This window comes from Salminus brasiliensis, chromosome 7 (genome assembly GCF_030463535.1).
Source record: "Salminus brasiliensis chromosome 7, fSalBra1.hap2, whole genome shotgun sequence".
In the NCBI taxonomy this organism is placed as follows: domain Eukaryota; kingdom Metazoa; phylum Chordata; class Actinopteri; order Characiformes; family Bryconidae; genus Salminus; species Salminus brasiliensis.
Window position 1 is genome coordinate 17,856,252 of NC_132884.1, and position 17,609 is coordinate 17,873,860.

Sequence of the window (17,609 nt, forward strand, 5' to 3'; positions counted from 1 at the left end):
TCAATCTCAGAACCGGTCTGGAAAACACACTCACAACAACAAACCTGTAGGGGAGAGAGAGCGAGAGAGAAAGAGAGAGAGAGAGAGAGAGAAGTTAAAAAAAAAAGCTACACCCTTACTGAAAATGAGAGGTGTGGAAGCTACAGCAGAGCTCGTGGAGAGAGAGGCAGCACACGGGGTCTGAGCGCGCGCTCCAGTCTGCAGCTCTACTGGCGCCCGCTTTCAAATGAGCTTGAATATTAATTAGGCTCGTTATGACGGCGCTAATTAGGACGAAGAGGAGGGTTGATGGGGATCAGTGTGGCACTTCTCATCAGCCCGCTGGACGTTCGAGCCAGGGTCCAGCGTGGTGTTTTACTGCCTAATCTGAAACCATACCATTGCTCTTGCTGCTGTTTTAGATCCATCCAAAAAAAGAAGGGTTATTTAGAAAAATACAGGCAAGAATAAAAGCAGCCGAGCAAAATGTCATTTACAATATCCCCACCACTTTGGTTCCCTTGAGCTATTGAGAGTCATTGCTTTCACTCCAAAAGGCCCTGACACACACAATAACTATCAGCTCATCCCGGAGAGGGGGGCTGGAGCTCGAGCTGCTGCTCCTCCAACAGACGTCCCACTCACTCGCATCAACGTCTTCCCACTCTTCAAAAAGGAAAATCACAACCGTAATCATAACAAAAAACGACGCGTATCTTCGTTAACTTGGTAAAAAAAAAAAAAAAAAACACGTAGAATATTTATTTCCCTTACTTTTTTTCTTTTTAATGCTGAAAATGACTGATAAACAATAAAACATTTGACGCAATTGTTGCACTAAATAATAATAAATAAAATGACCTATTACCTGTCACTGATGCACTTCTACCTGTGATTGTTTTAAGTCCTGCTATTGTCCCAAAATTATACCCTATTATAGTCTGTACAGTTAATCTCTGGTTAATACACGGTTAAAAAAAAAATTATATATTTTTTTAATAACAGTTTAATCGGTTTATGGCTCAATCTGAGATTGTAGAGGGAGTGTATGTCTGAAAAAGGAGGAAAAATGAGCATTCAGATTTGTTTGAGCGGTTCTAAGAGGCTACCTGATTGGTTGGATCAGGGTCCTGTCACAATCTGGCCAATGAAGAGAGAGAAGGCGCGGCGGGAGGGTGGGGGTGGGGGGGGCACGAGGAGTGTGTTATAATAAAGGAGAAAACACAACACGCTCGCGCGCGCGCACGCACACGTCCACGCCGGGTCGTGACGTCACCAGAGGAAGTCATCGGCGAGCCACACTGGAAAGGATTTTACTAGCAAAAAAAGAGGAGAAAGAGAGAGTGATGTCGAGGAGTTTAGAGCCTCTGCGAAAAGCTCAACTTTGAGAGAAAAAGTTCAATGAGCAGAACAACAACAACAACAAAAAGAGAGAGAAAGAAAAAAACACAGGGACGTGGGAGCTTAACACACACCGCACCGCTGTCCACATTTCACACTGAATGTACGAACATCTTGGAGCTGGAGCACAGAACACCGCACCGTTCCTGAAGGATTTTTTTCTCCAGTTTTCAGCGTGTTTCTGAAATGTTAGCTCACTCTTCTCTTTGCTCAGTTTGGTGGCTTTCGCTTGGTGCGTAATTTGGCGACGGTTTTTACGCACCGTTTGGTTTTGTGTCCTTTTTTCCCTTCTCTCTTCCTTATCCTCATTTTGAAACTAATGGAGGAAAAAGTTGTGATGAAAGCTCCCTAATCATCACCGACCGACCACCATGGAGGGATCCAGCGGGTCTAGTTTCGGAATAGACACTATTCTCTCCGCGTCCAACCCGTGCACTTCTGCGCTCATGAACGGAGACTTTCGTGCGGATTACCGCGGCCAGTCCACCCCTTCCCCGTGCTCGGACGTGGACACGGTGGGCACGGCGCCCTCCTCGCCCATCTCGGTCACCGCGGAGCCTCCCGAGCCGCACGGACTCCTTCAAGACGGCCTTCATCACCACCACCATCAGCACCATCAGCACCACCATCATCATCCTCACCGCCAGCTCTCGCCGCAGCCCCAGGCCCCGCGGACTGCCACCTCCTCTTTCCTCATCAAGGACATTCTGGGCGACGGCAAGCCACTGGCCGCCTGCGCGCCCTACAGCACGAGCGCCGCGGCGCCGTCCCCGCACCAGCACGCACCCAAGGCGGAGGGGGGCGGAACCGGAGCTGCCGGAGGAGCCGGAGGAGCCGCAGACCCGTTCAGGAGCAAAGCGGAGCAGGAGGAAAGCAGGAGCAAAGCGGAGAAAAGAGAGGATGCGCAGGGAGAGGGCAAGTGCAACGGTGAGAGATTTCATTTAGGATTTATATCAATAAACGTTTAGAAGAAATAAAAACGTTTAGAAGAAATAACGATTTCGAAAAATGTTTACATTTTTTTGTCAGATTATTAATATAATTACTAAAGATAATGCCTTTAGGGGGTTTCATTTATTTTCAAAGATATATAAAAAACGAAATCCAATTTTTAAAGTGCAAAAAACGAAAGAATGTGCTCGTCCTATCCGCGAAGACTGTTTAACGTTTTGTTTACATCCGTTATAAACTAGATGTTTGCGAGTTTTAATCTCAGCATTTTTAAATCAGAGGTTTAAATCGTTAAATAAAATCTAATTCAGTAAAAATAACTTTTCACCGCCTTCCTTTGTTTTATTATGTTCTTCTTTTTAAATCGTACTTAGTTTAAATTCTTCAGGCCAGTTCAGACACACCGTTACTGTCATGTTAAGAACGGAACTTAACAATTGGATTAAAACGTTTTTTTTTTTACATTTTTAATAGTAAATTTTCATCAATTGTGAAGTGAAAATAAAGTCCTTTACTAGTCCGTTTAATACACTAACTACTGGAGTTTAAATTAACTCAGTATTTCTAGTACTTTGTATGATTATATGATAAACATGTTGGAATTAAAACACTCCCATTTAATTATGATCTAAAAATAAAACACACACACACACACACACACAAAACATGTAGCCTTTTTTGTTTTCAGAATTTTTCTTATTTTTCCTATACCACCTTAGATTTCCGAGTCACTCATTCTAATGTCAGTTTGTGTTAGTGGTTCAATCAAATATCCTACTGTTACCGTTACAAATATCATTTATTGCTGTTACTGTTACAAACATCCGTTGCTACTATTCTATATATCCAATATATTAGATTTTTGGAAACAGCGCGTTTGTTTTAATAAATTAAATACACAGAATAATTTGATAAAAAAAAAGAGACACTAATGATTCATTCAAACACAGCACATGACTCTATGTATACTATCACTTGTCTAGAAGTAAATAAATGAAAAATAAACCTCAACACATTTTAGCGATGTATCACGTGATGACTTTAAAATACACTAAATAGATAACAATATTTAAGATTAGAAACATGGTAAAGCAGTGCAAGAATAATTAAAATGATGTCTGAAGAAAGCAAAAAAAAAAAGCCTGCTTATTGTATAAACACATTGTTACAAAGCAGTTTTATTTTACAGTGTATTGGTAATATTTTATATTTTGTTATGTTTTAAATACACATACATATCGTGATATCTACTGTTATGATTTTCCACATTTTCCGGTCTATTTGAAATCTTCGCCATGTTTTGGCACATTTGATATCAAACATGATCTAAATTAGACTAACCTTCTCCAATCTTTGTGTTTTATCTCAGTGCTTATAGTTGTGTAAGAGGTTGAAATCATGCTGTCACTGAGCTCTCTCTGATATTAGCATAACAGATGTAAAGCCTGCTGAAGTTGCCCCGGTGCTGCAGCCTCCCTAGTGGGGCAATTAGAGAGATTATTGTTCTTCCTAGAGGGGGGATCATGGAGCGCCACAAAACACTGCTACAAATAGAGATGGATTCAGAGATCGATTCTATAGTTTTATTTCTTTTCTTATTTCGCAGAAAAACAGACTCAGTATTTTGTGTCTCCTTGACAGTTTATTTTGATCAGTGTGTAGTCTGATACTGATGGTGATGTTAATGCTCTGTTCCCTCTCAGCAATATAAAACAGTCAAACTCAAATCAGGCCCACAGTAATTATTGCTTCCATCAAATTCCACATTTTCTCAGATTGTTTGTTAAATTTATTATGAGGTTTCTCTTTAATGCGAGAGTAAAAAGGCTCATGAGTGAACAATAATAACATTAGACATGTGCTGTTTCTGCGGGTTAATAAGACTATTTTTTTCCTAAAAAGCTATACTCAAAACGTTCCCATCTAAATATCATTCGTATTTGCCCTATGTTTTAGGCACGAAAGAGGAGGGGGACCGGGAGATCTCCAGCTCCAGAGACAGTCCCCCCGTGCGTTCTAAGAAGCCCCGGAAAGCCCGCACGGCCTTCTCGGACCATCAGCTGAACCAGCTGGAGCGCAGCTTCGAGCGGCAGAAGTACCTGAGCGTGCAGGACCGCATGGACCTGGCGGCGGCGCTCAACCTCACAGACACACAAGTCAAAACCTGGTACCAGAACAGACGGTAAGACAATCACTGTCCCCCTTTCACACCACCACAGCTAAGACAGGACACTGCAGCTCCAGTTATTATTATTATTATTATTATTATTATTATTAATAATAATAATAATAATGATAATAAGAATAAGAATAAGAATAAGAAGAATAATCTATAAACAATATTAAACAATAATATAATCATAATAATGGGTGGTGCAAAAAATCATTTAGGTGTGTCTATGTATATGAATTAGATCCAGTGGTGATGCAATTTGTTTTTGCAGTTTGGTTTTAATGCAAAATCTGACTGATCCGTTTAGATTTCATTTGACACATTTACGTTTATGCTTAACAACAGTTTGTTAATAAATACGTTGATTCATTTTTATCGTCCCTTTTTCGCTTTCTCTCTCGTGTCAGCGCTGCAAATACCACGGTGTACAATGTTATGGAAACAATAGTTTTTTTTCCCCTATTTAATCCCACATACACACAATTTAAATGACAAAAACATAGCGATGATACTAATTTTAGCAACAAACGATATAAACCGTAAACTGCGTTTCTGAGTTTTTTCTGTTTTCAGACAAAAGCGTTTTTTGTTTTTTTTAATTCTGAGAATAATCAGGTCACTTTTAGAGGGACGTGTGATTTATTAATCAGTGATCAGTGAGCAGTCTGTTGTCTGTAGCGGATTGTGCATGCACATAGATTATAATGTGTGGATCTCGTTAGGGTCACATAACAATCAAACAATAATCAACACTTATAATAATAATTATTCGCGATTAACAATAAATTGAATATGACGAATAATTTTGTCTTACTAAGAAAATAATTAGGCCGCTTTTCGGGGGCCTTGCGGGATTCACAAAACTTTTAGTATCAAGAATCACTATCAATAATGCCTTTCATTTATCCCGCAATAAACGCTAGTAATCAAATAACATATCGGCTAAACTTTATGTTTTATTTTATTTATACTAAAGACATGTTTTGAGAGCTGAACACTAATCAGTACTGTTATTGATTACTAATCACCGATTATTTACTCTCTCGCGCAGGACTAAATGGAAGCGGCAGACGGCGGTGGGTTTGGAGCTGCTGGCCGAGGCGGGAAGTTACTCAGCGCTGCAGCGGATGTTTCCGTCGCCCTACTTCTACCCCCCGGGGCTGCTCGGAGGGGTGGACGGCAGCACGGCGGCTGCGGCGGCGGCGGCCATGTACAGCAGCATGTACAGGAGCCCCAGCGCGCCACATCCCGCGCTCCATAGACCGCCGCTCGTGCCGCGCGTGCTCATCCACGGGCTCGGGGCAGGGGGGCAGCCAGCCCTCAACCCACTGGGGACCCAACACCCCCGGTAAAATTACCCAGGGGATGACAGGGGGAGTTTATAATAATAATAATAATAATAAAAAAAAACAAACAATTTAATCAATGAACAGAGACATTGAGAGACTGATCAAGGAAGAAGATGAAGAGGAGGAAGGTGACGAAGAGGCGGATTTTTTTTCCGTTGCAAAAGACAATTGAAAGACTGCTTTATTAAACAAGAAGACGAAGATGATGGCAATGAAGAAAAAAGCAAAGTATTATTTAATATGGAGCAGTCGAGAGTGAACTCCAGTAAGGGACTGGTCACGTGACGGGCTCTCCGTTTGTTTGTTTGTTTTTTTTTTTGTTTTCTTTTGTACAAATACACTTATACTAGTAAATAAACTTTAAAAAAGTTTATTAGACGGAAAGGAGGGGTTGAATAAAGACAGAATGGTAAAGAAAAGGAAAAAGGGATGTGAGACGGTTTGTGTGGAAAGACAGCTCATTTTTAACCTTGTTAATAAAAACACGTGCAGGCACTAAAATGACCAGTGGTAATTGAAAAATGCAGGTCAGCTGAATAAACAGGACGTTTTGTTTGTAGCGCTGGTCGTTCTGCTCCTTCGAGGCCTGTGAGGAATCTCTTTATCGTTTCCATTTAAACTTCTAAGAAAAAGAGCGAACTAAACTAAACACAATTAATTAATTCATTTATTGGCATCATTAAAATGTAACTATTTGAAATGCTTAGGGTATCGTTCAAACTGTACCCTGCTCTGTAATATTAATCATACATACATATCTAATATTCGTTGATAATATCAATGACCAACCCGAGAGCGCGAGCCAGGACAGGGCGGCTGCAAGCGATCCAGCTCCAGAACTAGAACTACTGCGCGCCAAGTCCTGGGTCTTTTTCTAGGTTGCGTTCCTCGTGTATCCGCACCGAACTCCGTTGCGCTTTTTTGAAACGTATCTCTGCGCGCAAACGTTCTTGACAAACTGAAACAACGAGCGCGAGTCGTACCGGCGCAAAGCACGACCAGTTTATTAATACGACTAATACAAATGCTGCTACTACTACTATTACGGATAATAATAATAATAATAATAATAATAATAATAATAATAATAATAAACAGCAACCATTTAGTGGCATTATTTTAGTATTATACTTTACAGTTTTTTCAAGTTTAAAACGAACGGAATCCAGATACAACTTTTGTTATTATTATTTATCATTTTCATACACAATTCACATTTTATTCGTTTCTTTAGTTTCCCCTTAAGAAAGTTAACAGTGGGCTACTGCTGGGAAAAAGGGAGGGAAAGAATCGAAGACATCTAATTAAGACGTATCTTAAAACAAGCAACGAAAAAATTACAGGGCTCTGGCCTACACACCTGACCTCTACCACGGTCAGTGAAGGATGGCCAGGGGACAGCTTGTCTACTTTCTACATTATAAAAGAACAAACACGCAGGTTACATTGAATTAGGTGTTTTTTTCTCTCTCACTGAAATAAATCCAGGGCACGCAAATGAATCCCCTCACTGACGAGAGTTTGCGCAGAACCTGCGCTATTCGCGCATACGAGCAGCACAATCAGCCTAATTAGAGCTCACATATGTAATGTAGACTAAAGACCCTCGGGCTAACTTTACATTTTTTTTTTATCTATTTGTTCCACCACTAAGGACAAATATTTTACCGTTGGGAGAGGGGGTGTAGAGAACTGCAACAAAAGAATAGTCGCGGGGGTAAAAATTAATATTAATAATAACACGATCGCGCATTAGCTGTTATCACTTTAGCGCTTATTTTTCATCTAACACAGTTTAATAGCTTTTTGCAGTTTCGCACATTTCTACAGCAAATGCAGCAGAAAAATAACTAAAATGTGGTAATATGTTTCAGTGGGAATATATCTGAGATTTGGTGTTAAATGAAAACTTATTACATTTATACAATAATGTACGTTTATTTAAAGGACGTAGCAACTGGTGGCCTGCATTTAGGTACAACGGAGTTCAATCGCGTGGTTTTAAACATCAAGTAGACGTTAACTAAAATCAATGTATTTTATAAATAAGGGATTTAAAAAAAGAAGCTCCCGCGTCTGCAGATCTAAAAGGGTGGATGATAATTGAAACAGCAGTCGGTTTAGTGGGGTTAAAAGAAACGCCCAACATGGAACTAGCTGTTGACTCTCTCCAGGTCGGGTGTCACATCACATTCTGCTATTAAAACCCAATACCAAGACCAAGAGGTCATCACAGTGATCAATGAAAAACGATTCTTCAAATGCCTACAAGAAAATCAGAGTAATTTTAGCTATGATTACCTACTACTGGTACTATCAACTCAGTTAACCCTTAACAGACCAGAAATTGATATTGCATTAACTCTATTCCAGTGACTATAAAGTTCAATGTAGCTTCAGGCTGATTTTCCTACACTCTTAAAAATACATGCGCTAGAAATAGTTTTTGAGCGGAACCGTTTTGGGTTCCAGAAAGAACCATGTCATGTGAATAACCTTTAAAATGCTTAAATAATCTTGTTTATCAATTTAAAGGTAAACACATCTCTTTCAAAACGGCTCTCAAGGAAACCAAAAGTGGTCTGTTGCAACGTTTAAAACATCTTTTGTAATACCTTTATTTTTAAGAGTGAAGCTGTGAGGAAGCATGTAGAAGATAGTAAAAGATGGACGAGTCTGCAAATGCATTGAGGATTCTCACGACTCAGACACATGCACGCATTCACACACATTAGCCGAAACCAGACGCCTTTAGAGAACCGGTTTGTACCCTGTGTTTGCCTCCAGGAAGTCATGTAGGCTCCTGTAATTGCCACATTTTCCCAACTGATGTAATAGTGGGGATGTCTTAGTTACTCCCTTAATGAGGGAAGTGTGCTCATTAGCACGGGATCTGCTCTCACTTTCTACTCCACGTTGTGTCGCTGGGACAGATCCATGTCCAGCTGAAATGAAGAAGCAGGTGGACAAAAGGGGGTCACTGGATGAAATCTGAAAGGCTGCGATCACTTTTGTTGGGGTTGGGCAACATCAAGCCACGGTACAAGTGCTCACACTCTCCTTGCAAACCAGCTTCGAGCATCTGGGTGTCCTTTTAATGATCAGCAATTGGGCCCTTAATCTGGTCCCTTGGTGATGGCGAGGTGTCAGAGTGATGAATTTTAAGACTGGGAGTTGTCAGGAGGAACGTTTTCAGGAGCTGCTGGAACCGGAGAAACGGTTCCATCAAGGTTAGATTAGCGGGAAGTGTGAATTGGGATTTTTGCTAAGAGGCCGTGATGTCTGCCAGGCGTTGCAGCAACGTAGGCCTATGCTTGCATAAATTTCGATCGTGCAATTACTGCAAAAAGTGTGAAACTGACTAATATCTTGAGCATATTTTTTTAAATTTAGAAAACACTCTCGATATTCAGGGTGACCATCTGCCCATACTTTTGTACTTCTTACACTATTTTCATTTGCTCCTTCTCCTAAATGGAACAGAAATGCCTTCCGACAGCACAAGCAGATATTAACATTGATCATTTAGTTGACCAAAATATTGACATATTAAAACATTTTATTACAGAATTATAAAAAAAAACGCTCGATGTTTTCTATGAGCGATGCCATAGAAGAACCAGAGATCAGAAGAACCAAAGAACCTTCGCTTAATGCAAAGGTTCTGCACCATTTTAAAGGTTCTTTACACTCACATATCTGCACTATACCAAACGGTTCTTTATGGAACCAAAGGTTCTTCAATTGCATCGTATAAAAGACCATTGGAAGCACCTTTATTTTTAAGAGTGCACATAAAGGGCAAATGATCAATTATTGCAATTAGCAATTATTGTCATTTTGATTGCATACACTCTCATGCATGCCTTAAATAATATGATCGGTGTGCAGTTCATTTATCCCACCGAAAAACAAGAAGCAAAACGAACGTAATAATTTACATTTATATCCCACTAGGCATTGGGTCATCTACTAAAGGGACATTGAGACATGAGACTGGGGACAGACACATGTACTGACAGATACATAATTGGATAAACTAATGAGCAAGGGAAATTGGTTTATATAGCACATTGCTTTACATTGAGAGAAAAACACATTTTGTTTCTTAAAAAAAAATTAACGATAACAATGATGATGATGATGATTTAAACATGGCAGCAGAAATGCCAAGAGCCCAACTGTAGGATCCTGTAAACAGAAGTGTTTTAACCTGGATTTAAGAATCATGTTTGGTTCTGATTCTGGGCTCTATGAGCTGATGTATTTAAAGATCTAAGTGATCTCATGAGCTTATATTCTTTAAGTGATCACAAATTCACTGCAGACCTAATAAATTGTGAGGTTCATAGACTAGTACTTACAAAATCTATTCTATAGCTCACTGGGAGCCGGTGTAGTGATTGCAGAAGTAGCCCTGTTCACTTGGTAAAAGTCTTGCATTTAGAATCAGCTGGAGCTGTTTAATGTGCTTTTCAGGAAGTCCAGTTAAACAGTATTACAGTAATCAATCCTGCTGGACATAAAAGTAAGGATGGTATTTTTTAGATCTTGTTGGAATGATATACAATCATATATACAAGATGATACAATCTTGTTTTGGTGACTGTTTTGACTGTTTCTCAAAGAGTCAAAGATACTGAGTTGTTCCTCATTGCTGCTGAATCCTTATTTCTGCTCTGTCCTTGGACGACATATTGCTTCATCCAGTTATTACATAAATATGTATACATAAATGTATATTTATGTATACATTGACATAAGAAATCAATAGGGCCATAATTATGTGAGAGAACCAGACAGATACATCTGTGTATCATCTGCATTAATTATGATAATCAATTTTGTCTTGTAGGATTTGGCCTAATGGAAGCATATATGAACTGAATAAATGTGTCCCAAGAATTGATCCCTGGAGGACCAACAACCATCCTACTAGATTTATAATTACTAATGGTTACAAAGCATCTCCAGCCTTCTAAATGAGACATTGCCCATTTCAGACCTGTTCCAGATATTCTCAGTTATTTGGACTGTTGACTGTTTGTGTCAGATCCTCTGCAATGGACTTCAAGAGTTTTAAGAAGTCAGATGACAACATATTCAGACAACTTGTGTTATGAGGTGCCCTAAAGGGTTTTGCCATGTTTTACTGAGATTTTAACAAGGTTATTACTAGGTGGTGGTAGTTCTTACATAGTTTGATAATTGGATTTTGCAGAATGTGTTCCTTGTCTATGAGTTCAAATTTTATTATTGAACAAATTAGTACAAAGAAGTTCTAGGGCTATCTGTATTGGTGTGTGTGTGTGTGTGTGTGTGTGTGTGTGTGTTAAAGTTCAATTTAGAAAGGCTTTGTTTATAAATATGATAGAGGATATTTCTTTTCTTTCTCTATTACATTCAGCTTTTCTGCATTCTCTTTTCATGGCTGTCACTGTCATGGTGTTTCTCCATGGCACTTTCTGTTCGCTTGCAGTTTTCTTAACTTCAACAGGTGCAGAAACATCCATTAAACAATTTCAGGTTGAAAAATATCCAAAAGGCAATCAACCGAGTCTGCTCTTAAAGAGGGTAACAAAGATATGACCTCCATTTGTAACCAAATCTGTACTATTTGAATATCTAAGGAAATCATATGTCAAAAGAAACACAAAAATTATTTCAAAGTGACGAGTCCTAAATGATGATGGTAGAAATATCAAGACCCTTTATATTAAGGTCACTTTGCATGAGGAACCTGTTGTACCCTGAGGACATAACTTAGTAGTACGTAGTAGTTATGGATCCTGTCATTTCAACTGCTGATAGATATTTTTATTTTTAAATGTCTAATTTTGAATCAAGTCAAGTCAAGGTTTGATTATCAAGCTGCATCAAAACTTAAATTGGAAAACTCTTATATTCAACCTGGAGCCAGAAGCAGAGCAACATGGAAAGGGATGGATTATCTAAGTCACTGGAGATCCCCTGGAGTTCAATTAAATCAATCATTAATAAATTGAAGGAATATGGCACATGTGTAAATCTGTCTAGAGTAGGCCATCTTCATAAACTGAGTGACCATGCAAGAAGAAGACTAAAAAGGGGGTCCAACAAGACACCTATGACTACCCTGAAATACTTAAAAGCTTCAGCAGCTGAGTTGGGATACAACAACTGTTGCTCAGTTTCTTCCTCAGCAAAAATAATTAACTCTTGACTACAGTTCACCCAAAGGCACGTGGGAGGCTCCAATGTCATCTAGAAGAAGGTTCTTTGGTCTGATGTTACCAAAATGGAGCTTTTGGCCATCAGACTGGCTGTTTGGCTAACAGCAAACCTTGCACATCACCATTAACACACCACTAGCACCATGAAACATGGTGGTGGCAGCATCAATTTAACTCCTTCAGAGTAGTGACTTGATTTTTTATTCATCCCCCCACTTATACTCTACAATAACCTTTTCTCAGAGTTGCTTGGGATGTTCTTTTGTCTTCATAGTGTATTTGTAGCCAGAAATCTTGATCAACTAGTGACTGGGCCTTCCAGACAGGTGTCTTTTATACTACAATAACTTGAGAGATGTTCACTGCACTCAGGTGATCTTCATTTCTCTAATCGTGAGCCAACAAGGACCAATTGCCTGGACCTATGTTAAATTAGTTCAGCGAATTGAAAGAAAGTGAATCACTTATTTTACATTTTACATAGTTGAGGTTTTTGGTTTTGTAAATTCTTGTCAAAAAACAGTTTATATTGGTCATGATTCAAGTCATACAAGCAATGAAACAGGATTACATCCAATGGGGTTTAAAACTATTTATAGGATGTGTATATGGTATATATTTAAAGACTGTTTGGAAAAAGTGCAAATGGACACACACTATTGTTCTACTTTTAATACAAGTCAAAGAACTCATTTTCAGTGCTGCATAGAACCCCTTTTGTTCAGAGATTTGTAAAATTGTTACAATATGCAAAATTGTTACAATAGGTCCTTCAAACTTTCAAAAGGTTCTTCTCCAAGGAACCATCCTCTGAAATGATCTGTAGGAAAACAAATCGGCTCTTCTAAAGAACCTTTTTGGCACCTTTATTTTTATGAGCATAGAGACTTGCAGTATTAATGGAATAATTTTTTTTGTGTTTAAAATAAACAGCCATCTTTCAATTCAATTCTATTCTATTTATATAGCGCTTTTTACAACAAATGTTGTCACAAAGCAGCTTTACAGAGATCTGGGTCCAAGCCTCTTTCAAGCAAGCTAGTGGCAACAATGGCAGGGAAAAACTCCCTCAGGATGAGAGGAAGAAACCTTGATCTTTCCATTGCTATCATGTCTCCACAAGAAAAGTAACTAACATAAGATTGAGAAAATGTGTGTAGACACTAGAATGTATCATGTCAACAATGGCTCTTTAATCATTACCTGCCCAATAATGACATTAAAATTAAAATGAATGAAATGGATACAGCAGTTCAAGGGAACACTTGATTAGTTAGCCAACTAGAATCTTAAGTTTTGTGTGACCATTTCACACATGGGAAGGTGATTTCCTAACGAGGCCACATTTATGACAAACCTGTTCACAAAAATGGAGACAATGGCCATGAAAGATAATATTCTACGTCCTGAGTTGTTAACCAATTTAAAATACTCAAACACTGCACACACAATATTGGCCAACTTTTGAGCAGTCTTAAAATACTGATACACAGAATGTCAGCTTCTATATCACAGAGCAAATCCATCTGAGTCAACTTCATATCTCATGGTGGGAGTGCAGCTCTGCTGCAGCAAATACATTTTTTAAAAGAAGAAATGGAGAATCTTTTATATGTTAGCCAAAAAAGAATATTCAAATTGGTCAAACCACCTTAATAACTTTGAACGTATTATTGGAGGTAGCAAGTTGTGAATAATTGTTCAAAGAAAGCATAAATGTTGTGAATGGCATTTAATTCTGTCAAATTTCTTTTCTCCAATGAAGGGCACCAGTCAATAGACTAAAATGGTTCATTACCTGGGATTGAACATTTAGGTGTTTTTGATTAGTCTACCAAAAGTGCTTGCAATATTTGAGCCCATTTCTTTCCTAAATATATAAACGTGTCATACATGTCACCCATTTCACAAATAAACACGAATGACCATATGTAAGCAGCTCTCTCTCTCTCTCTCTACACACACACACACACACACACACACATATATATATATATATATATATATATATATATATATATATATATATATATATATGAATGAGAGTGTTTAAACAATGGCTAATGACACAAATAACAAGTGACTTAATCAACCATTATCTATCATCACGCTCTGCAATGGCAACATGTCAAAATGTAGTAACAATAAGAGAAAATTATGGCATAATTACAAATGATGTCAATCGCTGTAGAGCAATTATATACATTTGCTGTACAGGTGTTAACACTGGAAGGTGCCCCTTGTGCATTGAACGCCAACCAATTGTCGCGGGTTAACTCTTGTTTTCCTGAATCCCCTGTTCCCTCCACCACTCAGTCCTGCCAGGTATGTGGAAGGGAAACATTGTCACAGTGTCCTGAGCCATCATTTCATCAACTTCCCCCTGTCTACTCGGGTACAGTCATCTTCCTGCTTCCATCCTGACACTCAAGCTCGTCCGTGACATCTCTGCTGAATGATGCATTAGCCGAGTGCTATCATGGTTTAAACGCTCTCATCATTTCAGCAAATCCAGCCTTTTCCCCTTCTCCTTTTTCTGCTCAAGTGATGGGACAGCTGATGGCGGTGAAGTTCTGCTAGCTTTCAAGTTTCAAACCAGGCACCGTCACAGCACGTGCGGCCACATGAAGGAAGGAGGGAGGGGAGGGGAGCCAAGGGGGGAAAAAAACTGTCAGCAGCAATGTCAAAAGCTTCAATTTTTACCAAGCAATTAGAGGTTTCATCATCACCGAGAGGTGTCAGCATTCATTACGGCTCAACAACAGCTAATTGCTTCAAGGTTAAAATTACAGATCTGACAGCATTATATTTTAAGTGACAGACTCCAGTTCTGTGGTGCTTCAGATACACACAGACAGAGAGAGAGAGAGAGAGAGAGAGAGAAAGAGAGAGAGAGGGAGAGAAGAAGAAGAAGAGAGAGACTGTGAGAGAGGGGGGGATCTTTTATAAAGCATTGCTCCATTGAAATAAAGGGAAATAAATGAGGAGATGCACTGTTCTGGTGGCGTTCATTCATAATGGCCCTTAAATGCAGAACCAGTTTTCTGAAATAATTTCTAGACGGCTGAGCTAATTGTTGAAAAGACTTTGCAACCCCAAGGCTCTGCACAGTTAAGCTGGTCAGCACCTTAGTCTGCTCACCAGATCGCTTCTACCGGCAGCACTAAAAGTCCTTGTTGCACTGAGAAGGTTTTTGGACTCTCTTTCTTCTTCTATTCCTCTTTTTGCAGTCTAGGTCTGGCTTTTGCCCGCAGTCATCAAGTGGGCCTAGGTGTGTGTGTGTGTATGAACTCCACTTCAAATTAGGAGGCCCGTGCGGAGGGCAAAATTGAGCGTTTTTGAGTGAAATGAATTATAGATTGGCACATTCACGCTGGGGAGCGGCTGGAGTCATTTCTTTCAAGTGAGCAGTTGTTTACCCTTCGCTTCTCCCCCCCCCCCCCCACTCTTCTTAAAGTGGAATACCTGATCCTTTGAACTGATTGTTTGTTTAACCGCTGTTGGGAACGGAGAATCCCTGAGGTCTGAGCAAGTGTTGATCTAAGATAGGATTTAAAATCGTCTAATGAGGAACTCTTTGGATAATTAGCGCGGGCAGAAATGCTTGTGGATAATTTGAGTACTTCACCACACAGTTCAGGGGAAGGAGGAGGGAAAGAGGTGGAAGGGAGTAGGATGAAAGAACAGAGAGAGAAACAGTGAGAGAGAGAGAGAGAGAGAGAGAGAGAGCAGGGTTAATGAAAATTATCACATCAACTTGGTCTCTACCTTTTGGTGTTATCCTTTGTTCGGTTCTGACTGCGTCATTAGGAGAGCAATGGAACAATTAGCTGTGTGGTTCATGGAGGGGCTAGGGCCCAGCGGTGGAGAGCTGCTGGGCTGGGTTCAGCTCCGCAGTGGTAATTAGACACTTGGAAGTGTCGGTCTGCGAGGTCCGTCAGGAAATGAGGCGGTGGCACCATGCCTCTGGGGAAATGACAGCCCATCCCTCGCCGTACCCAAAGCGTAAACCGCGGGAGACCACAAACAAGAGCTGTGCCCAGTTTAGACAATCATACAAGTTCTGACTGGCTCTCTGTAGAAGAGAAGCAATTTGGTGGTGGGAGGGTTTTCCATGATCGATGTGTTCTGGGCTGGCCTGAGGACGCAGAATGGAATTTTTATTTTGCACGAAATCCTGATTGACCGCAAACAACGAGCCATTCCACTTCCCCAAAACCAGCATTTGCATTAGGAAGTGACTCCAGGTTTGATCACTGCTGCTGATTTGTGTTTCTCCAGAGCTAAGTAGGTACACCGTAACCTTCCATCAGATTGTGCGACGGCACCATGTGAGAGGGAGCCCGCATAGCTTATCTCCTTCTTTCCACCACCTTGTTTGTTGTTTTTTTCCCCCTCTTGTCCCTCCCTCCCTCGGCTGACAGAGTGGAGCGAGGAGTGCTCATGCCATGTCAGAGTTAATTACATTTTTAAATTGAGGTTGTCTTTGGGCCAGCTGCTGGGGAAGAGTGACAAAGCTAGGCTATTAAGTGCACGGAGGGTGTGAAGAAATGGGGCTGAGACGAGTTAGCGGATACCTGTGAGGTACAAGCTCAGGCTTGCTGCATGGCAGAGATGTGATTAGGAGCTGGCGTTAAGCATCAGCAGGTCCTCCTCCAGCCCTCTTCATCGCACTGGAGATCCAGCTAGAAAACAAGTTGTTGATTGGTGCTGAATTGTCAGCTGTTTTTCATGACATGCAACTTCCCAGGCCTGCGAGTACTGGCAACCGCGCCTGGGCCTATTTATATCAGCTCTTCACACCTGCTACACAGGCAGCTGAGGTGGTAGGAAAGGTAGGAAAGCACTACTACAAGTTTGTTGGTGACAGTGGATCCTCTTGTTATTTCAGCCCAGGGTTCATCCGATGCCGGGTTTCTCACTGGATATGGCAACAGGCCCATTCAATAAGCCTCTCTCCATTGGTGGAGGGCATTATTTTTTTCCTTGTTACCCATAGCCGGTAGACGTCGGCCTCCGAGGTTTCAGGAGCAGCTAAACAAAAACCGACCAAGTCTCTCCCAGGACTACAGGGATGCTCTTTTTTAACCAAGTTATTTTTCTTCATGGCTCCACAAAGGGACTGGCCCCCTCTGCTGAAACGATTTGCAGTTCACAATGCGTCAGCTTAACCAGTCAGGTCAGGTCAAGTTGAGCCACACAATGGATTCAAGTCTCTCACCCAAGACTGCTCTAAACCAGCTCCCCCCCCACCTCAGCACCACGAAACAGTGTTACACAAACAAAGAGCCATGCTCAATGAAGACACACACACACCATTTTGCACATTCCAGACATGGAGAGAAGAACATCAACAGCAAACATCCAAATTCTAATCTGAGACATCTAGCAAATGCATGGCTGCAATTTTTCACACATATCAAGAGTGAATGCAGCTCTACCTCTAGATGCTCATATTCTACAATAAGTCTAAATATTGCTTTACAGATAGAAAAAAGACTGCTCTCTGAAAGGTTTAATCATTTTCTCCAGTAAATGAATATC

At 40.3% G+C, this 17,609-nt stretch overlaps 1 protein-coding gene across 1 annotated transcript; it reads left to right on the top strand.

The window, feature by feature from the left end:
- The first annotated feature begins 1,318 nt into the window (after positions 1–1,318).
- Positions 1,319–6,279, top strand: barhl2 (BarH-like homeobox 2). Its single transcript, XM_072682972.1, has 3 exons — positions 1,319–2,307; positions 4,288–4,513; positions 5,556–6,279. Exons 1-3 carry the CDS (start codon positions 1,752–1,754, stop codon positions 5,854–5,856), a joined length of 1,083 nt encoding a protein of 360 aa, XP_072539073.1. The 5' UTR covers positions 1,319–1,751; the 3' UTR covers positions 5,857–6,279.
- Positions 6,280–17,609: the final 11,330 nt, after the last annotated feature.

Excerpts from the sequence above, each read along its gene's own strand:
- barhl2 (XM_072682972.1), top strand. The coding sequence starts at position 1,752 with ATGGAGGGATCCAGCGGGTCTAGTTTCGGAATAGACACTATTCTCTCC. Across the intron at positions 2,308-4,287 it reads GGGAGAGGGCAAGTGCAACG|GCACGAAAGAGGAGGGGGAC; the intron begins GTGAGAGATTTC and ends CCTATGTTTTAG. Across the intron at positions 4,514-5,555 it reads ACCTGGTACCAGAACAGACG|GACTAAATGGAAGCGGCAGA; the intron begins GTAAGACAATCA and ends TCTCTCGCGCAG.